Here is a 25,833-nt window from a genome sequence, read left to right as displayed (position 1 = left end):
TATTGCTTGTCATGTTTTATTTAATGAGACTCTTTTTCCTTTTGCCACTAATCCTCATCTTACTAATCCTCATGATCCTTCTCCATCTGTTGCTACTCCTACCTCTTCTTCCCTTGCCTCAGTTCCTGAGTTGATTTCTTCCCTACTACCCTCCTGTCTTTCTTCTTCAAGTCCTTTTCTTATTGTTCCTACTCCTAGTGACACTCCTTCTTCAGTGTCTGCTACACCTATTCCTCTTTCACCTTCTATATCATCTTCCAATCTTGTTTCTACTGATCCTATTCCTTCCTCCACTAATGCCCATCCTATGATTATAAGGTCTAAGCATGGAATATATAAGCCTAGAGTTATGCAGGTACAATGTGACTATACTAAGAAAAAACCTCTTTCTTTTACCATTGCTTCCAAGCATCTTCAATGGGTGGCTGCCATGGATGCTGAATTTCAATCATTACAGAAGCAACATACTTGGTCTTTGGTTCCTCTTCCTCCACATAAGAATGTTGTGACTTGCAAATGAGTTTATAAGCTTAAGAGGCATAGTGATGGTTCAATTGCAAGGTATAAAGCCAGGTTGGTGGCTAGGGGCTATCTACAATAGTATGGATTGGATTGTGATGAAACTTTCAGTCCAGTTGTCAAACCTGCTACTGTTAGACTTCTTCTTGCCTTGGCTGTGCAACATGGTTGGGAGTTGAGGCAATTAGATATGTCAAATGCTTTTCTACATGGTGTACTTAAGGAGGAGGTCTTTATGGCTCAACCTTAGGGTTATGTTGATCCTGCTTTTCCCAAGCATGTGTGTCTGCTTCACAAAGCTCTATATGGTCTCAAACAAGCTCCTAGGGCTTGGTTTAAGAGGTTTACTTCTCCCTTGCTTCATGTGGGTTTCTATGCTTCAGTTGCTGATGGTAATCTGTTCATCTTGAAGCATCATTCTGTCATTGTGTATTTGTTGCTCTATGTAGATGATATTATCATTACTAGTAATTGCTCTTCCTTTGTTTCTACCATCATCGAGCTTTTGGGTAAAGAGTTTGACCTCAAGGATCTTGGGTTGCTGCACTATTTTCTTGGTCTCCAAATTGATTATACCTCTACTGGTCTATTTGTGCATCAGTCCAAATATGCTTCTAATCTTCTTCAGAAATTTGGCATGATAGATTGCAAGCCTTGTAAGACACCATGCTCCCCTAATCATCATCTCCTTCCTAATGACAGTCCCCTCTTATCTAACGCTAAGTCCTATAGGAGTCTTGTTGGGGCTTTACAATACCTTACCTTCACCAGGCCAGACCTTTCTTTTGCTGTCCAACAGGCTTGTCAAGATATGAGCACTCCTACTCAAAATCATCTTTAAGCTGCCAAACGGATTTTGAGATATCTTCAAGGTTCTCGTCATTTTGGGATTGCTTTTACTCCAAACCCTATTTCCTTATCTGCTTATAATGATACAGATTAGGCTGGGGATCCTGTGGACAGATGTTCTATCATTGGGATGGTTTTTTTTTCTTGGTAATTCCCCTATAACATGGTTTACTAAAAAGCAATGCACTGTATCTCGTTCTTCCACAGAAGCTGAGTATCGAGCTTTAGCCTCCATTGCAGCTGAATTGTATTGGCTTCAAATGCTTCTTAGGGATTTTGGTATTTTTCCTCCTCAACCTCCTCTTCTTTAATGTGACAATGTCAATGCTTTGGTCATTGCCTCCAATCCAGTCTTTCATGCTCAGACTAAGCACATAGAGGTTGACTACCATTTTGTTTGTGAAAAAGCCCTCAGGCGTGATTTGGTTATTAAATTCTTTCCACACATGATCAACTTGCTGATCTGTTTACCAAGGGTCTTCCTTCTCCCAGGTTTAATTGGCTTACTTCCAAACTCATGTGGAAGTTCCCCATTTGTTTGAGGGGGGATGACAGTGTAAGCAGTTCAAATTCAAATCTTGAAGGAGAAGCAGTCACTATTCCAACGATGTCGTTTGCTAAAGAACTTAAGTATAAAACACGCCTAAAATGCAATGGTGTCGTTTCTCTTTAAAACCCAATGGTGTCATTTTATCTTGAATCAGTTATTGAAAAATCAGTTATCCCACGCATGTGTAAGAGTCTGTTATGAATCGTGTGAGGTGGTTACTAGTCTGTTATACCAAACGTTTTTGGGCTTTTCTCTTCTTCCTTTTCTGGTGTATAAATATCTATTCACTTGTATTGTAGATTGTATTGTATTGTGCTCTTCAATAGCAATAATAATAGAGTTCTTGCAGTTCATCTTTTTTCTTTGTCTCTGTTTTCATTTCTGACTTGATTACAGTGAGATTGAGAGAGTTTTGTTTGAGAGATTAAGAGTGATTTTACAATTAGGATGCTTTGGAGAATCGAGGATGGTAGGAGTATTTGGATTTATGGCGATAATTGGTTGCCTGGTGATACTCCATAAAAAATTTTGTCATGTCGAACTAATATTCTTGTTGATTCTACTGTATCCTATTTGATTGATCCTAAATCGGGATGGTGGAACAACTCTTCGATTGATCTACACTTCCTTCCCTTTGAAGCTCAATGGATAAAAGCTATCCTGATTTGTGCTACTAGTCAGACAGATTGTGTGATTTGGCCGTGAAGCAAAAATGACACTTACTCAGTCAAGATTGGGTATTATCTTCTCTGCGAGGAGGATCATAGGGACAAGAGTCTCAAGTTCAGAAATTCGGAGTGAAAAGCCTTTAGTTCTCGTATTGAGAATGTTGTGTGGCTGTGTTTGAGGATGCCAATGAAGTAGAAATTGGGGTGATAGTTCGAAATGGGAGTGGCAAAGTGATAGCAGCCTTATTTGAGAAAATTGATTTACCTTCATCAGTGGAGGTGCTAGAGACTTTGGCGGCGTGAAGGGCTACTCAGTTTGTTATTTGAACTAGGCATCCATCATTTTCCCTAGTTTGGATGGAGTATGTGCTACCATACATTCTTCATTTTGTCACTTATGATCTTCCAATTATTTGAATAATGCTGTTTCTTTTTTTTTTCTTTTTTTTAAGGAAAACAAACAAGTTAGTTTAATTGTCCATACAAGTTGGGAGCAATGACTATTGACCAATGAAATCTCCGCCTAAAGTAATAGTGAATTGATATATCCAACTTTCAAGACTTAAGTCAATGCTTGACGCGTATACCTTGTTGGAGACAATGCTTTGAAAGATAAGATTAAATTCATCAAGTGGCGTAACCACTTATGTTTACACCCTCCAATCAAGTGATGTAACATCCGACTTTTTACATGATTTCACATAAAAGAGTAGAGACTAACACATATGATCACAATCCCCTTCAATGTATTCAAATATTAATAAATAAAAATGAAAAAAAAAAACATAAACAAAAACAAACAAATAAAGACAACTCCGTGTGTAAATCATCTACCAGTTTTGCAAGATCACAAGGCAAGTGGGTATTCATCGTTGAATCAAATTTTAGAACCAAAAAACATAGATAAGTTCACACACGCAGACTTGTAGAAAACTAGAAATTGAATTTACATAGTTATGTAATGACCCAATGAACTAACCACATATGCCTTATACCTCAAAAAGATCAGTCATAATTTAGATTTAGACTTTTGCAGTTGTCAATAAAGTCCAGATCTACCAGTAAATGCCTAATATGAGACTCATCACACAATACACACAATCAATCAAATTAGAATATTACAGTCACCCTCCACTTAAATCCCTAACATCCTTGTTAGAGCCTACCTTTTGGGGGTAGTGTCTCTAATCCCACAAAAGGTTATCGAGTTGGCTCTAATACCATATGTAACAACCCAAGAAAAAAAGATAGTCACATATGTACTATACCTCAAAAAGACTAGTCACAATTGAGACTTTTAGTTGTTAGTAAAACCTAGATCTATCTAGTAAATGCCTAATGTGATACTCATCACACACCCACAACACATACAATCAATCAAATTGAGATATCACAGCTTACATGAGAAGTTGAAAACAATGGAGAGTGGGTGTTATGGAAGCTAAAGTGTAAACTATGAAATCGTTAAAAAAACTAATAGAAAAAGAATGGAAAGAAAATAATTTTGTTTATTAACGGAAAGAAAATAATGGCATTACCGCTGATGTGTTCAATAGAAGTATAGTAACTGTAAGTGCACAGTTGCACCTGGCTCCAAGAACAGTTATGGGCTCAGGCCCAATGAGCCTTAAACAATATGAATTTGTAGAGTGTGGGCTTGAAACCCAGGTTAGAAGCGTGTGAGGATTAAATGACAAACTAAAGATTGCAAATACTTGGAAACAACAAGGAGTATAGTAAATTAGCTTCCTCGGACATAAGCCGAGAATTGTTCTTATATTATCTCTCTCTTTGTTTCTTTTCTTTTTAGGTTACAAAAAGTCCGTCCCCCTTTTCTGTCTTAGATTGCTCTTTAAATACTACTCTTTTGAATACTTTGTACACGTGTTGCCTCACCTCCCCCTTAGCCTAGATATTTCTTTTCTCAGAGCCTTTGAATAGTAACCAGAAATTTCTCTTCCACTGTTCAGGTGTCACTTCCCCATAAATGCGGCCAGGGTGGTAGGTGCAGGGTCTTTAATGTGGAGGTGACAGCCTTAATCTTTGACATTTTTCCAACATCGGCGCTTCTAGGACATTCAAGGGTTCACCCCCTTTAACCATTGGTTTTGTCCGTGTCCTTCCCTAACCTTTACCATGAAGTCCCGGGTTCTTCTTATGAAGGTCCGAGATCTTTTGAGCGGTTTCACGCCCGGACTCCTCGGCCCTCGAGACTTGTAGGAATTAATGGCAATCTCTTCGCCCCGCGGTGCGATTGAACGGCCTACGAACAAAACATATAAAACTTAGACATATGGATATATATAGGAAATAAAAACAAAAGTCAAGGTTTTAGAGAAAACTCACCATTGCAAGCTCCTTCTTCAAAGTCATGAATACGTGTGGTCCCTTTTCTTTCTCGCCTCAATCATATCCTCGGGAGCAACGCAAGGCTCGCTCCAAAGCATCCGCGACGCATGCCGCCGTCCCTTCATCGAGAGAATTTCTAATGGACGCATCCACGGTAATGACCTCGTCGTCCATAGAAAGGTCGTGAAGCCATACAGGGCGCGTACGACCGCCCGTTGGTCGGTTCTTCTTTCCGACCTAGTCCGTATGGTGCGGGCCTCGCTTTGCACCCTTTTCCACCTCGGTCTCCTTGGAGACAGAGTTCTTCCTGCGCTCCACCACTTCCTTTCCTTTCAGCCGATCTCTCTTTTCTTTGAGATCGGCCTATGTTGGCGCGTTGGCTCGTGGGAGGATGGGGGAGGAGGAGGAAGCCTAGCTTCAGTGGCCTTTGTCGGCACTTTTCTTGAGTCCGAGGGCGCACCTCTTTTGGTGGTTCTTGGACTCGGGGGCCTTATCGTTGCCCTCAAGGACATCCTTCAAACTCGGGCTTAGTCTTTCGTTGGATGCCCATAGTGTCAAGTTCTTCAAGGTAGCCTTTGAGATATGGGTAGAGGTGCCGAGGATGGAAGTTGAATCTTCGTGAGAGTAGGGTTGATTAAAAACCTCAAAATCGTCCTCGGAATCTCGATACCTCAACTATTTCTTCTTCTTCTTCCTTTACAAATGAGTGAGAGGGGCGCGGCTTCCCCAAATGTTAAATTTGTGGAGAGGCACCGTGGGAATCCCAACTGAACGAATGGTGGTGGTTGGATTGGTTGGGTGACCAAGGTGCCTTCGAGGAATGGCACCCTCCGGTAGCAAAAAACCCTCGACGCGCAACACCGATCCGAGGAAGACGAGGATCGTGGGCTTTGATCACGCACTTCGGCGCCCGAAAGGCTTTGGATATTGGATTGTAGCCGAGGATCGATGAGCCGCTCGGAGTTGACCGTCGCATGCACAAAAACCTCGCCTTGTAGGATCCTATCCAACCGTCCGAAGTCAACGAGATTGGGATGACGATCCGCGGCGTGTGGATTCCGTAGAGTTGTCCAAATAAGAGAGGGTAAGAATAAGTAAAAAGACAGAGGATAATAGTATGTAAAAGAAATTTCACCTCGAGTCCCTTCCCTTGTCGGACGGGGGAGGCCGTCGTGCCAATTTCCCGATATGATCGGAAGTCGTTTTTTAGGCCCTTATTTGATTCAAAGCGTACATTGAATTAGCCTAACCTCGGGGTATCTAGATTTTAGGTAATACTCATCTTTTTTGCTTAGGTAATGGAGGTTGTAAACCCAGCTTCACGTCGTGGTGAGTGAGCCCTAAGTTCATCTTCTCATTTAAGGCATCTATGGAACCTAGGATCCTAAAGACATTTGGGGGCGCACTCGGGTGGGAGCTAATCTAAAGGCCCTAAAATAATCCCTAGTCACGGTTCCCATGGGATTTTCATTCCCCCTTCGATGAACGCAATCATCGGGATTACGACTTCCCCATTTTTCTTTTTGTATAATACTCTTCCTCGTTACAAGACGTAATGGATACATTCGAGGGAATTTTGTACTTAGCCTTAAACTCGCTCTATTTTTTCGTTCGAATCTACTGTGGACGCGAACCTACCCATTCTTTTTTAAAAAAAGGGGAGGTGGGAAGAAAACTAACTACGCCGAGGATGAAAGACACAAAGAAAGGAGAAGACAGGAAGGAAAAGAAACAAAAGAAACAAAAGCCGATAAGGAGGGGAAAGAGTATTGAAGAACTTACTTTTAAAAGAAGAAAGCACGTCACTCCTATCGACAGAGTACTCGATAGAAAGAGAGAGTACGGGGAGATGGAAAGTGTAAGGTGTACGTTATCGGTTTCGTAGTGTGAGGAAGTTTGAAGAAAATTAGTATTTATATGTCAAAAGGTGTTTTAAGCGGGCAAATTCCCGCCTCAACACGGAATCGATCTCGACCGTTGGATATATGTCATATCAATGAAACGTGGGGGACATAGAAGCGCCAATAATAAATTCGGGGCGTTTCGCATACCGAAGCATCGGAACACGCGGTGGGTAATTCGAAGTTATTTCCGTTAGTAAATATTCCGAATCCCGCAGGTGAAAAGGTCTTTTAAATCGAGATCCTATTTTCCTCCCGAGGTGAAAGAAAAATAAAGAATCTCGAGGGGCTATTGTAGGGGTATCGGGCCCGTAATTTATAATGGACGGCCCAACAAAGGCCTGGGCTAGAAACCCAAATCCGAAAACATCAAAATGATCGTGGAGTGTTTAAGTGTCCCATACCGTCCGAGGAGTCGATTTGGCCTCGGAATGTTAAGCCGAGGATACACAAGATAATGGAGGACAGCAGAAGAGCGGTGGAATGTCTAAAGTAAAGCCGCTACCACCGCCCATATATTAAAGACCACCGTAAATAATACAAGTAATAGAGATGGAAGGATGGGACATCGAGCATAGAGCTTGGAACTTGGTCCCAAAATCCTGCCGGGCTTTAGGGAAGAATGGATGGGACAAGTATCCAAAAAATGAGGGTCGCGGCCATAAAGTGGAAGATGATGAAGAGAAGAGGAGGAATATAAATAGGAGGGAAGGCATACGAAGAAAAGGGAGAGGCCTTTTGAGAAAGAAAAAGTGTATGATAAACATTATTTGTATCCACACTCGAGAAATACTATTAGAATCGTCCATCTAAAAGAGGAGGAATTCTCAATATTACTCTTTGCAAACAATTCTTTGTTTTGTTCCATTGGGCCCAAAGCCCGTTCTTTTTGTGATTGTCTAAAGCCATCCTTAAAATCTAAATTATAAACCCATCCTCTACAAATTCATTGTGAAGAAAGGCCTTTTAAGCCCATTTTCCTCCTAGTCGTGGTTTGGGAATTTGAATTGTGTCCTTACATGTTCAATAGAAGTATAGTAATAATAAATATTATTTTTTTATGAAACAATAAATACTACATTTTTTTTATGTGACTTAATAGATGTATAGTAATAATAAATACTACATTTGACCTTTTAAATATATAATAATAAATATCAGTTTAGTAATTGATTATGGATGGTTTCTTAAGAGCCGTTACATTCATATTCATTGACTTTCTCATTATTCGTCCTAATATTTATTAGTAGTGGGGATTATGTGGCTCGTTGCATTTATAACAAGTGATGGGTCTTTCTTAAAAATCATTTTATTTGTAAGTTTGAAGTTTTTCATAATAAACATTTTAGTTATTTAATCCTTAAAGGGTTAAGATAATTTTAGGGTAAAGTTATTGGACTAAATTAACAACTCCAAACTTAAAGGATTAAAATTTTTTTTTTTTCAAAATTAGCAAACATAAATTTGCATTTTTGCCAAAAAAATTACATATGAACCTCTTTTCTAAAAGTTTACTTGACAAAAAATTAAAAGCTAGTTTATTTTTTAAAATTGAAAATTAGATTATTTGTAAAAATAAAAATAAAAACATTTTTTTTTTTTAAGTAAAGCCCAAACGCACAATGCTGCCACTTAACTAAGTGACCACCAATATCAAGGTCCTTGACCGAGGAGGAGGCCAACCATGGTATGAAATTTTGAAATTTTCATCCAAAATTTTGAAAAATTGATATTAGTTTATTAGAGTATGGTTCTGAATTGCATCCACAAATATGGGATAATCATTGAAAGGAAAATTGTTGTAGAATTTGATACAAAATCAAGTATAGATGATTCACGATTTTAAAGAACATTGAACTCCATTTTGATATATGATTTAGTTGAAATGTATCGAAAAATATTAACTTCATTAAATAGATCATAGATGTTAATTTATTTTTCATTTATTAGTTAACTAAATCTGAATATATTACTTCTTTTTAATTTATTATGACATTGACATCACGGATAGAGGCTTGACCCAGTAGAAGTTGGGTATTGTAGTTAGACACAGTACATTCATGAGGTAGTCTATAGTACTTTGATATGACTACTCAATTATACCACGCAAATTGGTCCAGAAACTTCAACCATGCAACCATCTAATTATTTCTAGTCAAGATTCTTTGGAGAGAAAAAAAACCTTGAATTATTTTGAGAGAATGTGTTTGGTGTTGACCATTGCCCATGGCCAATCAAACTGGACCTGTTGTATTGTTTGAATCAAATTTGGAGAAATATTTTTTAATCCACTTTATAGTGATTTATAAAATTATTCATGTGAATTATTTAAGCAAATTATATGATTCATTAAATTTTTTATTTAAGGGAATTTTCTCTGAACCAGTTTGCATATAAACTTTTATATTTTGATATATTCACTTGAGGAAAAACAAAGAAGAAAAAGAGAAGACTGTTGTCTGGTTTGCACACCTTTTCGCATAGAACTGCGGGCTAAGCGACCACGCAAAGCCCATAAATTAAATGATGGGCCTGAGAGAGAGGTTTTTATTAAAGCCCCATGTTTGCGAAATGTTAAAATCATGTGTATAGCATTCCACACTGATTTCGGGCAGGGGCACTGGGCAGTATTCATCTTCTTTGACGAAACTCTCCATGATGATCATAAAGCTAGCATACAACGGCTTCTTATTTGGGCATGCAGTGGGGCATAAATTTTTTATTATTATTTTATATAAAAAAATCCAAATTACAAAAATAATTTATTTTAATGAAATTCAGGGAGAGCTGCTGGAGGGAACTAATCCAAAATCACGGGGAGCATGGTTGAAAGGATTCAGTCGGGGCATAGGCAATACCACGAGCGTGATGGCTGAATTTTGGGTTATAAGAGAATTAGCATCCGGGGATGTAAAAAAAAAAAAAAAAAAATTTTGCATTCTCAAATGTTACTTTTTCTATTTTACCAATCTATTTTATAACTTACCTTACATCTTAGTTTTTATTTTTACATACAACCCAATAAAATAATATAAACTTCCTAATAAAATAATAAAAAGTATTATTCCATTTTTTTCCTCCACTCCTTTTTTCTCTTTACACACAATCACATATTAAAATAATATTTTGTTTACAACCTATGATCAGTTGCATATATGCTTACTATTCATAGATTACAAATTTTTTTAAGTTTACAAACTCGGATGGAGTGAGTTTTGGGTGGCTTAGACTGTAAAATAGCAATTGGGGGGGTGTTTACACCTCCCAATGCTAGTGCTATAAGGGATGGTATGCTATTAGCATATCAAATGGGGATGCCTAGAAGCAAAACTTGATGCAAAAGTTGCGAACCTTGTTATCTCTAACTTGACGCTTATTAGAGCTTATTCATCCTTATAAAATGATTGTAGGTCCCCTCTCAGCAAATTTCAATGGCTAAGAGGGGACGCTTGCAACTGGAAAGTTTTGAAATGTTTAACAACCCTCCATCGCCTGATATTTCTTTTTTTGTAATCTCTGATGTCAATGGTGTGTACTATGTAAGGTGCTATGCCAATACAATGCCTATCGTGTCTATGTAGTTTTGTTAATGAATTGCCTTTTAAACCTAAAAAAAAAAAAATCTAGTCCCTAAAATTATGAGTTCCTATGACAGCTATGAGTGATAATAATGATCTTTCAAAAGCAAAGGGTAAAATACACTTGGATTACATCTTTATTTTTAGGTGTCACGCTTAGACCCCTCATATATATATATTGAAGAAGGTAAGAAATTAAAAGTTTTATTGAAGTAAATCATTTGGAATACATTACATCCTCCAAATATGGGGGTGTCCTTTTGCTAAAGACCAAAATACCCTACCATTCTTCAATCTTTTTATAAAAAATATACCCTACAAATCAAAGTTCTTTGTTTGTCTGTTCAAACTTTGTCTTAGCAGAAAACTTTAATTTTGCTTCAGCTTCAATCTTCAATATGGAATTGAAGCCAATATTGCTCAGTCTTCATAAGCAGTAACCTTCACACAGCATCTACAGATTTGATAGCTCCGGTAGTTACGCTTTGTTTGTGCTGCAAAAGTACAAAGTTTACAAATGGTGAGAAAAGTGAAATGTACTGGTCCAATACATTTCGTAACACACATAGAGACGATGATATATTGGCCTAATTCATGGGTGCCTTTCAAAAATGTTCACTCATCCTTAACACTATATATGATATATCATCTATTAACATGCCTTGACCTCTTAAAAGAAAAAGAAATATGTACCTAACTAAATGAAAAGTCTGACAGTTATAATCGGAGGAATTGAACTTTGAATATCATGAACATGTTAAGAGGTATCAACCAATTGAACTATAGGACACTTAACACTTGTTAATAGAATTGTAAGTAGATCAATTTTCTAATCTAACAATGAAGCCACCCAGAAAATGAACTTTAACTTATTAGTCCCTAAATAACATAGAAATCAAGAGTGAGTCCACTAACCTTTCTCAATATTGTAGCTCCGAGCTTGCAACTTATCAATAGGATTGTAATCTTGCCACTTATGAATAAGATTGTAAAACTGAGCTTTCCAGTTATTAATAAGATTGGAATTTTGAGGTTTCCACTTATCAATTCTGTGTTCAATCTTGTTCCTTGGGTACTGAGTCCAAAAGTATTTTTAAATTTTATTTGTTAAAATTAAAAGTGTTCCCAGACATAAATAATAAAACTAACATATAGATATAGAAATCCATACCGGGTCAAGGTATTTAGTTGGCATGAACTCTTTTGCCACATCTACAAGATTGGATCTTCTGGAAACAAATTTCAATAAAACTAACAATAAATATTTTCAGCAACAAAAAAGAATTTAACATATATTATAGCCTCCATACAAAAGCCTTTCTGAAATTTATCCATAAAACAAAGAATTAAGTTTTATTCTTTTTCTTCTTTTTTTAATTCATTAACATGTATAAAAATTTTGTTCAGGAAAATAAGAACAACATGGAAAAGAAATCACCTGGAAGTCCCACGATGACTGTGTACCGCCGGCACAATATTAGTCGACATGGCCTCTCCAGCAAGTTGGGATCTTTTGGAAGTAAAATTCAAGAATTTTAGTAATATATTTTCAGCAACCAGGGAAAGAAGAAATTTATCCATAAGATATATGGAAAAGAAAATCACTCACCTGATATTCCCGAAATTCGAGAAAAACAAAAACAACACGAGCAACGAGAAAGCAGCAACAAGCCTCAAGAACACTTTATTTAAATTTATTGACGTGTTGGTGTTGGTGTTGGTGTTTTCAGAAAATTTAGACCGCAAAGCATTAACAAGGATCATCGTGTAATCACACACTACATGAGACAACACTGCTACGAGTGCAAAATTAGCACATATCTGTAATAGTGGTGTGTCCAAAAACCCCTTTACCTTAAGAGAAAACAAAAACACCACCGCGCATACAGCATTGCACACTGATTTCGGACAGGGGCAGTACTCTTCTTCCACTGGTTTGGGGAAACCTTGTTCTTCTTTGACGAGATTCTCCATGATCATGAAGCACCGATTCAATTCTTCAGAGTTAGTACTTTACTTCGGAGCAGCTAGGGTTATAAATATATACTATATTTAGAGAGGGTTGGAAGGCCTTGCCTGAGGCAAGTAAGTCGGTTTGGACATGAAGCAAACAGTACTAGGATTCAGCTAGGGACTAGGGTTGACTTGTTATTATTTGGAATGCGCCCAACAAGTTGAGAAATCTAGTAACCCACACGGCTAGGGTTATTAATTGGAGTGGGGGCACCCTGTGTACGTTGATCATTAGACTTAAAAATAAAATAAAAAATACATTATAAAATAACTATATTAACATGAAATACATCAAGAAATTTTAAACTTACAGTAGCATTAGCGAAAAATAAAGAGCAAGAATAAAAAATAAAAAAAATTTAAAATTGCGTTCTGTTCATATTTATTGGGTGCCTTGTTGTATAGATATGACCGACATATTGCCAAATTATTTCTATCAATATTTATACCTAGAATATATACAGTATTTCTTAAGAGAGATGTTATATACGTTCACAATATTTTTACAACAAATTATATATAGGTGGTTAGTTGTTATTGGTTTAAATTTGAATCTAATATTAAAATTACTTTTTTACTCTAACAATAACAACTAGTAATAATTTGCCACTTAAAATTTGTTGTAAAAATATTATGAAAATGTTGTGGATATATCATTTCTCATTTTTTAAAGTAATTAAATTAGCTAATAGAAAATTATTTAACAATGAAACAAATTAATAAAATAAAAGAAAGTTGAGAAATTTAAATTAGTCAATCAAATTTGCTCCCACTAACACAACCACATAGACAAATTATATTCTCAAAATAAAATATTAAATAAAACGGTTTTACAAGTTTTTTTAAAAAAAAATCAATATCATAAAATTAGAACACGTGATTTTATACTTAAATTTTAACTATTTTTTGTTACTACTTGACAATTTTATATCTTTTTTTCTTTAAAAGAACACGATAAACTATAATTTTGTCAAAAAATTTAATTTTATTAAATAAAATAATGAATTTAATTTTTTAATCAATATTCTTTACATTGCAAAGGTAAGATTCTTAATAAGAAAAGATAAGGAAACCATAAAAATAAAAGTAGTAAAATTCAAAAACCACCCATCGGGTTAATGCTGAGCACTACCAAGACTTTTTAAAAATAAAATATCCAATTTGCTCCTTAAATACAAATGATACTTGAAAGTATTTGGGCCCTTTTTCGTTGAAAAACTAAATTGTGATCAAGTTAATAGGTGGTTGAGTTGCTCCTTGCATGACCTCCAGTTTCTCCAGCCGCTATGATGGATAGGAGATTTGACATCACACATGTTTAAAGTTTGTCTCAATAATGGGTTAAAATTGAATCTCATAAAAGAACCCTTTTGCATATGACGAACAACTCTTGATTGCACATGCCTCATAGTGATTGCATTTTGACTATTATATGCACTAGGAAGTGACTAGATATGTCAAAATAGATGCATAGCAACCAAAATGGAGGAGGAAACAGATTACTTGGTGTAGCATGGAACTTCAAACTGTGTTAAGTGTCATTTGTGCTTAGGGAATAAATTGAATATTTCTGAAAAGTCACAGTGTTATATAATTAATCCAAACTTAGGTCACTTTTGTATTTTATCTAAATAAAAATTATGAAGAGAATACTAAGTATTTGTACGAGTTAATATCATAATTAATTTTGCTCGTAGCATGCAAAAACAGTATTTGATTTGTCACTGTCAGCTAGGTCTTTGTCAATGAACGTAGATAACAATCTTAATAGATGATAAATGTTGCAATTATTGTCTCACAACTTCACAAAACCAAATCCCTATTCGTTCTCTTTCTTCCAAAAGAAAAAGCACCCCCCCCCACCCCACTCTCACAAACCTTAAGGAACACCGGGTCTTTGAAGTAGAAGATGTCAAGGCAAGCTCAAAATTCAAGAATCGTCTTGGCACTCATTAAGCTCTTACTTCTTCTATGCATTGTAGTAACCAAAGTTTAAAAAATCAGGGCGTCTTGCTAATGATGAAGGCAAGAAACCTCTTCTTCTTCTTCTTTCATTCAATATATAGAATTAAGTTAAGGCTATATATATATATATATATATATATATATATATATATATATATATATATATATATATATATATATATATAACGTATTAATACTGATGAAAACGTATGTCTTTATAATACATTAGTGGCCTCAAATTTGTGCAAGTTTTTTAAGCGTGGGAGCATGATTATTAGTTGGTTGTATGAGTTGAGGAGTGAGATTCTCTCATCTCCTGGAATGCTAAATGGCACAAACAAGATAAGAAAAATCGTAATTTCTGCTCAAAACGTGACATCGAATACCTTCCAGACGCTTACTAGCCAGTCTAGCTTGTTAGTAATGGCTTGTTCCTAAAGTCTAAATAGGTTTCCCTTGATATTTTTCACCAATTGGGTTGCACACTTGCACTTTCTCATATGCCTTGGATTTGTATTTACTAATTTGGCTTGGCAAACCATTTGAGTTTTGCACTATATATTGTAAGCAAACAATTAGAAAGTGGGAAATTGGTGAGAACCATTTAAGTAGAGATATGGGACTACCAACATAATATGTAATTTAAAGGACTAGCATAATTACTTACAAATTTTATTTAGTCTTCCATTGTTCCACAACTCAAGCTTGCTTTGGGTACTTGAAAACTAACATTTACCAACAAGCTAGAGATTGTTTTACACAAGAAAAAAAACTGCATACCATGTTGGAATTTTCTGCATCTATTCCAGAAAAAGAAAAATCGTAATCTTTGGGTGGAATTAATGCCATTTATCAAATAATAGAAGTTAGAAAGATGACCAATCAATCTGTTTGAACATAGTAAGGGAAAAGTATCCAAATCCACCATGTAATCTTTCCTGCAAACACAGAATTCCTTCAGATTTTGAGTGCAACACTTAAACTCCATATCCTATTGTTTTTAATGACCCCATTTAAATTTGAAATATAAAGATGTACAAACAACAAATGGTCCTTTCTCAAAAAAAAAAAAAAAAAAAACAACAACAACAACAAACTGTCATATCATTTAAAACTTTTAAATAATATGGTAGTGTATACATTGTTGAATCGAAAAAATAAAATCTTAATATTGAAATTGACGAAAGGGAACAAACTTGAAATTGAGAAGATCTTGTTCCCCATGTGGTATTGTTTTATATGAAACTGTAATTAATTTTAAATATGGATGCATACATGTCATCACATATGCAACTCATTGTTTATTTTAATGGATATTTAATGTTTTATACATAAAACAATACCACTAGGATATTTAAGTGTTACATTCAAAACTTTAGGGGGTTAAGTGTTCTATAAATAAACCTTAGGAAGGGTTTTGTATACTTTTCCAAAATATTAATAATAATAGTTTTCAAAAAAAAATAGTAATAATTAAATTTGTACCAATTAGATTAGTTTCATTTCTATATGAATCAAATATATAATTTTTCATTTTCTAAATAAAAAAGAAAATTATATAGAATTTGTCTCCATTTGAAATAGATGCACTAAAAGGTTTGGATTAAATATTATAAAGTTAAAGGTGTATATATTCAATATTATGGAAATTTTTGTATATTATTTTATAGAAAATTCTATACATTTTGTAAGCAAGACTATATATACTGTGGGGAATGGTTAAAAATCGGATTACTAACTATTCTGCCCACTTGAATTCCAACCCCACAAGATCCATGAACTTTGTGCTAGGTAGGTACCAACTCGTGTATGGCAGCGATATAATATTTTATACATTAAAAGATCAAATGAATAACTCTTAATCATGAGGCATGAAATACTTTTTCAAAAGGATCTTTTTTCATTTCATCAACTACCTCTTCTTCTTCTTGTTTCCTCCTATGTTATACATGTAAATATCACAGTCCAATGATTAACATAGCCACATTAATTAGTGATGTCCCATTTTTTATTTCATTGAAAGCTGAATTGCGCATAGATGAGTTGGGATCAAAACTTATTATTCCACCAAACATGCTTAACAAACAAGGAAGACTACTCTCGGTATCTTTAATGTAAATTGCCTTATAACCAGATCCTTCATTTATGTATGACCTTAAAGATCCTCAACATGTCCTCCTATATAGAAGGTAGTAGCAATTAATGGGTATATGCAACATCATTTTCACGTATATGTAAGGTTCATGTGTACACACACATATATATAATGAAGAGAAATATCACCAGATCCAAAAACTCGTGTTTAATTTAAATTTTAATAAATTTAGATATCCTCTGCCTCCAGACAGTCAAATTCTACCATTGGATCGATGTGATCAAGAGAAACAACACAAATCAAAGCAATGAGATGTGGCATATTGGGTTTTGGCATACAAGTTCAAACAATTTTAACAAGTGGTATAAAACTTTAATCAAGAGAAACAACACAAAATACCCAAAAATTCCAGCCAAATACCACAAAAAGTCAGTCCCATAAATCCCTGTGAAACATACCTTATAACACAAATCAGTACTTTGCCCCACTTTAGACATCTTCACTATGATGGATCAATTAGAAGGAAAACATAAATAAAAGTAGCAGGATCTACCAAAACACAACCAGAACAAACTTCAAGCAATCAAACAGAATAACTATTCACTCATCAAATATGCATGCAAAAAGCCATGTCTCGTCCCATTTTATTGTTTGGAGAAGGTGCAAATTGGTCATGGTTTCTACACTAGGGCAGATGAAAGTCGCTGAAAGTAAGAAATAGAAGAGAAACAGCTGCATAGAATAAAGAAGGGATCATTTACAGGAATAACATCATCTGCAATCTGCAGCTTGTACAACTCGGTAGCAGTAATCCTCAGTGTCTCAGCTGCCTGCACAAAACAAAATTTTAATATATTAAAATTAAATTAACAACAGGCAGAAAATCCGAAGAGTGAATGCTGTATAAACCTGTGGAGCAGCTTTGGCACTCTTCCACAAGTTTGCTGCACATGCTTTTGGACTGAACAATGACAAGAATAGAGCCAAAACAAAAGAAACAGATGAGAACGTAGGAATTTAACATATCAAAACAATTTGCAGAAATTGAGTTAGGAAGGACTTGTATCCATAAAGGGAAAGAAAAAGAGAAAACTGCATCACATAATCCAAAGCATGGGTGTGTGGCCACATAAAATTAAAGATGAAACTATTTTGTTCATAAGGCAGGACCATTAAACAACAGAAACATGACCTCATTTAGCAAAAAAAGCTCTTTGCCCACCTCAAATTGAGAATAAAAATGGAGAACTATGCTAGCAACTTCTAATGCTTATAAGGAGACTCAGCTCATTTTACAAATGACTATATAATCAGTAGCAAAAGGATATATTCAGCAGCCTCATAAGCAATTATTACAGATGACACTTACTGAACCTAAGCACATTTTTCTACAGCATTAATCCATAGTAATTAATTTTAATGTTAATGTAAAGGTATGCTTCATGAAAACTTGGAAGCCATCATTTAAATGTCAAATTGCCCATATCTGCAATCAAAATTTTAACTCAGATGGAAGGTCTTATTCCCATTACCCACATACTCAAATGGTGAATTTTCCAGCAGTACAGGAAGTCTTACAAGTTTATAATGCATCAACACCATGCCATAACTACACCGAGTTAATACTTTCAGGTCAGACATAAACATCTTATCAAAAAGAAATAAGAATGCAGGCTTTGTATTCATTGGAACAGAACAATAACAAATATAAGGGAAAAATAGATTACCAATTCCAAGCTACATAATTTGAAAATGAATTTATAAAATTCATAAGCTCTAGTAAGTTTTATAAACAAAATGAGTGTAAAAAATCTCTGCAATGTAAAGAAGCTGAACAGAGCATTGAACTACAATGACCCAAACCAAGCAAAAGTTAAATTGATACTATTGATAAACCAATGCTCGTTTCCACAGGAAACCTAAAATTAACAAACACAGCAACACAAAAAAACCTCATAGATCCAACCCATACTTAAATTGATATTATTGAAATACTACACCATTAACACTTACCAACTCCATTTTTAAGCATTTCGTCAATGTAATATGTTCAAACCTCATACATCCAACCCAGACTTCAGATTCCAAAGGACTGGTATGTAATTCCATTTCCAAAGCATCCAAACCCTAGCCCCAAATTATATTATTGGCGGGGAAGAGAAATATCAATGGAGAGAATGAGAGAGAGAAAACAAGAGAGAACACCAAAAATTCTTTGCAAAGTTCTACTAGGTAATTTCCAAATTCAATGTTTTTTTTCTCGGGAAACAAACAGAGAGAGAGACCTGTAATCGGACAAAGGGGTCGAGGAGAGGGCTCTGACTATCAACGGCTGGTCGTCGTCGGAGATAGGATCGCCGACCACCGCGCCTCAACCAATAGTCGGAGATGAGATGAACTCCGAGAAAGAGGAGCTTGAAAGAGAACTTGCGAAGCTCCTTGAAGAGGACGTATCATAGGACTATGAAACCCGACCCGACGAATGAAAGGCTGGATGCTCCGGCACTCGCGCGTTTGTTTCAACCATTTTCAGAGAACCCTTGGAAAAAGTGGGTTGAAACAAGTCACTGTACTCAAAAAATCTTCCGTAAAAAAAAAAATTAAACAAAATATATGTGCACGTTTTAGTTTATTTAATTTATTCAAACAGACCCAAAAGTGTTCGTTTGGAACGCATGTTTTTAGTGCGTTTTTGTGTTTTGCTGGAAAATAGTAAGTCTCGTACATTGTTCATAGGACTTACAAATACCTAATTTAACAAATTTTTATTTAAAATTGGGTCTTATAGTACTATTCAAACATTTTAAAATTATTTTGCAACAGTATTTTTTATTTTCAGTAATAAGTAATATCCAAATAAACCCTAAGGTGGAGTTTGGATAGCGTTTTCAATGGTTGCGTTGCGCGTTTGTATCTGTTAGTGGGTCTCATGTACTGTTCACAGAACCTACAAACTTTTTTCAGCAAAATTTTTATTAAAAATAGGTCTCATGATACTATTCATATATTTAAAAATTATTTTACTGCAATATTTTTAGTTTTCAACAATAAGCCATATCCAAACATAACTAAAGGTACTTTTGTTGCTAACCGACTAAAGAGATGCTTTATATTTCTAAAAAAGAGATACTTTATATATGAAGCCAATTAGAGACATTGAAAAGATAAGGTTTGCGTGTCAAATTACTCTCATTATTAGTCAAATGATACAAAACACTGATAAACAAACAAAAAAAATGATTAGTCAAGTTTTCAAACCTCAATGTTCACTTTTCGTCTGCCACCTTCCTCGTAAGAGCACTTGCAGCAGTGGAGCTAAATAGCTATATAGCTATTTTAGCTCCACCAAAACACCAAAAAGAAGCATGCAGCAGTGGAGTTAAATCTATATTTTTTTAGCTCATTGCTACAGTGCACATCTATAGATAGATGTGCACTGTTCATGAGAGCTAAAAAAAAAATAATTTTTTATTTTGTGTTCACATTACCTTTTTTATTGTGGTGTTTTTATTGTAGTGAGATGTATTATTTTATTGTGGTAGATATATTATTTTATTGTGATGTTTATATTATTTTATTGTGTTGAAAGCTAAAATAGATCCACTGCTACAGCATGTGTGTAGGTAAAATAGATAAAGTAACTTTTAGTGGAGCTAAATTGCTAAATTTTTAGCTCCACTGCTGTGGATGCTCTAAATAAGGGGCTCCTGTGGAGACTCTAGAGAGGAATGAGACTTTTTGTACCGCTTTAAATATATGCTCTAGTCTTTAGCATTATCTAATATAAGTTAAAACCCCATTTACGCCATCTCTCACAATTTTCATGTGCCAGATTTCTTGATACAATAAAAAAAACATACTAGCTTTACAATTAGGTGTTTATTTTTTTTTAATTTATGTTTTGAGTAGGAGGATAGGAGCGGAGGAAGAGAAAGAAATTAACTAGCTTGTATAATTTGATGTAAGGCTGTATCGGCAGTTCGGCATGATGACACCTCAAGAGCCAAGGAAGCTTGAATTTTAACCAAATAAAATCAACTGTCAAAAAGAGAGCATAGCCTAGACAATCATACTTTCCCTACAATTATGTGCATGAATCTAATTACCTTTTGAAAGTGAATTATTATTCACATAGAGACAGAAACAATTTCAAATAGACCAGGGAGACCACGACTTCTCTAATTTTTAATATATATGTATATATACACACAGATGTGCGATAGATTTTTAACTTTGATAATTATTCTTTATTATCAAAGTAAAACATTTTTTTATGTAGGTAAAGTTTGAACCTAAATTTTTTTATTGAACGGCAAGAGACATTACCAATTAACGTAATTGGAAACTCACAACAATTTGACTCCAAAAAATTACATATGAACTCCCTTTCTAAAAAATATAAATAATTTTTTACTTATCTCATCAAAATATAAAATAAAAAAGTCACCTAGCTCCATGGGATCCCAAAATATTATTAAAAAAAAAAAACTCTCTTCTCGCTCAACTCTCTGCACTTCTCCCTGGCCTCAATCTTCGAAACTCTTTTCTCTCTCGACCCTCCCTCGTGATCCTTGCGATTTTAGGTGGTGGGTTTCGGTGACGACATAGATTGGAGTTTGGATTGGTGGTTGTGGTTAGAGTTTGGGTCGGTTGGTGGCTGGATCGGTGATGGTCGGTGGCTAAATTGAAGTTTGGTGGTGGGTTTCGGTGGCTGAGATTGGATTTTGGTGGTGGATTTCGTTCTCAAATCAAAGAGGAACAGTGGCTGGACTAACTAGGTTTTGTTTTTTTAATCAGATTTGGATGGGGTGGTTCGCTCCAATGGGTTTGTGTGGGTAGTGGATAGGTTCATTGTTTTGGATTTGTGGTGGGTAGTTGATGGTTTTGTGGCGGATTTTGGTGGGTTTGTGGCTTTGATGTGGGGGCAATCATGGATCAACCACGGGTTTGTGATTTAGGGCATGGGTTTTTTATTTGGGTCGATGGGTTGGGATTTGGGTGGGGATGGTTGGTTGGATAAACTTTCGGTAATTAGGGGGTGGTGGTGGCGATGGCAGCTGAGCTTTGGTGTTGGGTGGCTAAGCTCATACGTAGTGGTTGCTGGAGAGATGGAAAGACAGAGGAAGAGAGGAAATAAAGAGACGAGAGAGGAGTCAGAAAGAGTAGTTTTTTAATATTATTTAATTTTGTAGTTTATATTATTTTGATAAGTTGTATTTAAAAATAAAAATTAGGAAGTTAGGTGAGTTATAAAATGAGATGGTAAAATAAATAAAATAGGTTTTTAGGGGGTAAAATAGAACTCTTTTGCAACTTGGATGCTAATGCTCTTACTGTTCATAGGTTGTAAAGAAAAAAAATATATTATTTTAATCTTGTAGTTGTGTGTGAAGAGAAAAAGAGAGTGGGAGGAAAAAGAGAGAATAAAACCATTTATTATTTTATTAAGTAGTTTATCTATACTACTATTTAAGGGGCTGCTCTTGTTTGGATCGAATTTTTTTTTTTTTTCAAAATACCCCTATTTCTCTAGGTTTAAGTAGAGATAAAACTAAAAGATAATTTAGTAAAACTACGTCTTTTAACTCCCACTAAAATATTGCTAACAAAATAGGACCACTTTTTTTTTTGTGATAAATATGACCACTCTCTCTCTTTATTTTTGAGAAAAAATAGGACCACTCTCTTGGTTAAACGTTTTCAAATTTTTTTAATAGAATTTGTTTTCCTTACTCCATGATCTCACGTTTGTTTGTTTGTTTTTTTTTTTCAAATATCTTCTTATTTATTTTTTCAGAGACTTTTCTATTTTTTTGGGTAAGAGTTGATTTAGAGAATTTATTATAATTTGAGATTATTACATTTTTCAATCACAAAAAAAACTTAGGGGTGTGATGAACACACGTGCTCAGAGGCTAGTATTCCATAATTATTATCTCTTTTTGCCAATTTTGTTTATGCAGTAATCAACGTGTTATTGATTGGAAGATGGTGCTATAATTTAGTATTAATTTTTAGGGGTGTGATGAGTATTATGCGTATGTAGGTGAATTAATTTTTTCATCACACCTCTTGGTTTTTTTGTGATTGTAAAATGTTGTAATCCAAAATTATAATGGATGCTAATGATTAACCTTTATTCAAAAAAATAGAAGAGTCTTTGAGCAAGCGTTGATTTTAATTTAAATCCTAGCATTTTAAAAAAAAAAATTTACATCAAGGCAAATACATCAAATATCCTATGTACAAAATATATACTTTACATGGAACTAAGTCCAAATAAGAAACATATAGAGAAAAGAAGCTTGTTTCGCCAATTCCCACTATTTCCCTATTTGTAGATAGGAAGGGACACAAAAATGCTTGATGGGTTATTCAGTACTTAACTACTTATTCTTCCATATCTTTTCAAAATGCCTCAGCACCACCGGGCACCGGGTCTTGCCATCTTGGTCTTATATGTTCCAATGTTGAATTGGCTACCTCTTTGCTAGTTGTCATCAATATAATACAATTCCTTCTCATGCCTAAAATCAAGATAGAAAGAACCCTAAAAAATAACAGTATAGCAATAGTCTTCCTCTAAATCCTGAAATATTGCAACCTCTACAATTCCCACATTGAAATGAAACACCAAAACATTTACCTGTCTTAGACTTAGAAACTTCAATTAGGAACAAAGTTTGCTAAAAAATAGAAAAAAAAAAAAAAACTTATCCTTTCTCTTTACAAATGCACCTAATGGTTCTTTCTTCCTAATTCATATCCAACTTACATCAAAATAACTTCTGCCTCCACACAATAGGTCAATAACATACCAATGGAGAGTATGGTTCTGAATTGCATCCACAAATATGGGATAATCATTGAAAGGAAAATTGTTGTAGGACTTAATAAAAATAATCAATTATAGATGATTCACGATTTTAAAGAACATTGAACTCTATTTTGATATATAATTTAGTTGAAATGTATTGAAAAATATTCACTTTATTGAATAGATCATAGTTAATTACTAAATCTGAGTATATTACTTAGTTTTAATGGATAATTATTTTTAATGTTTTGGCCCTAAAAGATGAAATCCTGGCCTCTGCACAGATTTGGACTAAATGAAAACTGGGGCAGATGTACATCTAACATGTTAATGTAGATATCTAATATTAGGATTTTTCAGAGTTGAATGTTTCTTTCATCAGGTTTACTTCTTCCCTCTTCTCAAAAAAGAAAAAAGAAAAAAAGCTTTACTTCTTCCCAAATTGGGTAATACTACTCCTATCATCATATTCATAATATGCATATAATTTAATTTTGAGTTTCAAAATCAATTTAGATCCATAAAATATATACAGTCTAAATATAAGTCTTAAAACCAATTTAGATGAAACCCCAATGAGTTCCCCTAATGAATTTAGGCTTCCTAAAATTTTGTTTGATCTTACTAAATATGCTGATTTTCTTTTATCAATATGGGTTGTAATGTTCCAGCACATTGCCTTGCAGCAAGGGCTATATTTTGTATTTGGATGGAGCACCATCCCATCTCTTATTATCTTTTGATTTCATGGAAATACTCAATTGACACATATAAACAACTTCGAACAAAGTTTCTTTTCATTCAAACTTTTCATATATCTTTATATTGAGTGTGAATTTTGAAAATGTAACTGTTAAATTGTATATTTCTATTATATCTTTCATACTTGCGAAATTTCAAAAAGATTAAAAATCAATTGTTATGCTATCAAAAAAATGTTAAAATTTCAAGTCTTTTGATCGACTAGTAAGTAACATTCAATTGAAAAAAATTTGATATGTTTGTTAAGAATATAAAGAACATGAAATTTAATGGTTAAATTTTCAAAATTCACACCTAAAAAAGAGATATATGAGAAGTTTGAAGAGAAACTTTGTTTGACAACCTCCATACCTGTAATTTTTGTAAATAGAGACTCGTAATCTAAGCTTTGAAAGGTAGAGAGTGTGAAACTCATCTTTGAAAGGTAGAGAGTGAAATTCAAGATGAGGGTCTCCAATCTCCATTGAAGAGGACTTCTTAAAATGTTGCAAGTGGCATAGGGGTTCAAATCCTTTTTCTTTTTCTTTTTCTTTTTGGGTGGATGACCACACTAGATTTTGGATCGCACACTAAGTGAAGGGGCTATTTAGTATTTACTCACTCCAAAAATTTGGCCAAATTCAAACTAATGGTCAATGATCTACATAGTCTATCCCAAAAATTTGGAATTAAGGCTTGTTGATGATGTTATCAAGCACTTTTTTTTTTTTTTTGAGAAACATGTTATCAAGCACTTGACATAAGCTCTTTTAGGATGAATACAAATCATTTGTTCCAAATTTTGTTTTCCTTAATACTCCATCAATCAAAATTCATAATTTGACATATATTCTTTTTGCTTTTCCCTTTTCCTATAAAAAAAACCAAATTTCAAAATGACTAAACTTGATAATGACATAATGTACGATTTAAGATACTCGTTTGCAAAAATTGATACCTTAAATTGTTATTGAAAAGCCATTATCAATAGTTGTACAGTGTACACCTTACAGAAGGAATTTTGTTCCTTCTAACTCGAGACATGAAAAATTCTTCAAGCTAAGTCTTGCAATTGAAATTGAACAATTCATATTTTAATTTTTTAAATTAATATAATTTCAACGATTCACAATCATAGGACTTAATAAAAACCTCCCTGTCAAGGGAATCATTATGGGCTTTGTGCGACAACGGGGTGCATGCAGCATACCATAAAGCGGTGAACATTTTTTTTTTCCTTCTTCAAGTGAATAGAGTCAGAGACGAGAGGAGAAACTTTGGTTGGCCATGTTCAACACCAAAACACATTCTCTCAATTTTCATGACTTCGCCGTATGATCTGTTCACCTCTCAGCTTATTGGAAACACATGATATTTTAAATCGTTAATCAACTATAATTGATTTTATACTAAATTCTGCAACAATTTTTCTTTCAATGATTATCTAATATTCATGGATGCAATTCGGAATCACACTTTAACGAATTAATATCAATTTCATTTATTTCAATTTCTCAAAATTTTTTATATGAATAATTCATAATGTTATCACTATAGATTGGCAATAACTACTAACTAGTACTGACTTCTAAGTTTTCTTTTTGTAATCTTTTGAAAAAAAGGAAATATTATAGTCAGCTTTCTTATAATTTAGAAACAAAATAGTAGTCATGTATAGTATTTTATTATTATTATATATTTAATATATATTTGGGAATTGAACCCCTAATCTTTTATTTAACTATAAGAGACTTTATGAGTTGAGCTAACTAAAACTCACATATATAT

At 34.3% G+C, this 25,833-nt stretch overlaps 1 protein-coding gene across 1 annotated transcript; it reads right to left on the bottom strand.

Annotated features, from left to right (window-relative positions):
* Positions 1 to 10,654: 10,654 nt before the first annotated feature.
* On the bottom strand, positions 10,655 to 12,566 carry LOC142633522 (uncharacterized). The gene is made up of 5 exons (XM_075807759.1): positions 12,024 to 12,566; positions 11,853 to 11,924; positions 11,586 to 11,643; positions 11,330 to 11,489; positions 10,655 to 10,908 (listed from the first exon to the last, which is right to left on the bottom strand). The coding sequence occupies exons 1-5, from the start codon at positions 12,392 to 12,394 to the stop codon at positions 10,835 to 10,837; spliced, it is 735 nt and encodes a 244-aa protein (XP_075663874.1). The 5' UTR covers positions 12,395 to 12,566; the 3' UTR covers positions 10,655 to 10,834.
* Positions 12,567 to 25,833: the final 13,267 nt, after the last annotated feature.

This window comes from Castanea sativa, chromosome 5 (assembly GCF_040712315.1).
Source record: "Castanea sativa cultivar Marrone di Chiusa Pesio chromosome 5, ASM4071231v1".
Classification (NCBI taxonomy): Eukaryota; Viridiplantae; Streptophyta; class Magnoliopsida; order Fagales; family Fagaceae; genus Castanea; species Castanea sativa.
The sequence above is the reverse complement of the archived record's forward strand: the minus strand, read 5'-3'. Positions and strand labels throughout refer to the sequence as shown.

Excerpts from the sequence above, each read along its gene's own strand:
- LOC142633522 (XM_075807759.1), bottom strand. The coding sequence starts at position 12,394 with ATGATCATGGAGAATCTCGTCAAAGAAGAACAAGGTTTCCCCAAACCA. Across the intron at positions 11,925-12,023 it reads TCGAATTTCGGGAATATCAG|ATCCCAACTTGCTGGAGAGG; the intron begins GTGAGTGATTTT and ends TACTTCCAAAAG. Across the intron at positions 10,909-11,329 it reads GAGCTACAATATTGAGAAAG|CACAAACAAAGCGTAACTAC; the intron begins GTTAGTGGACTC and ends GTACTTTTGCAG.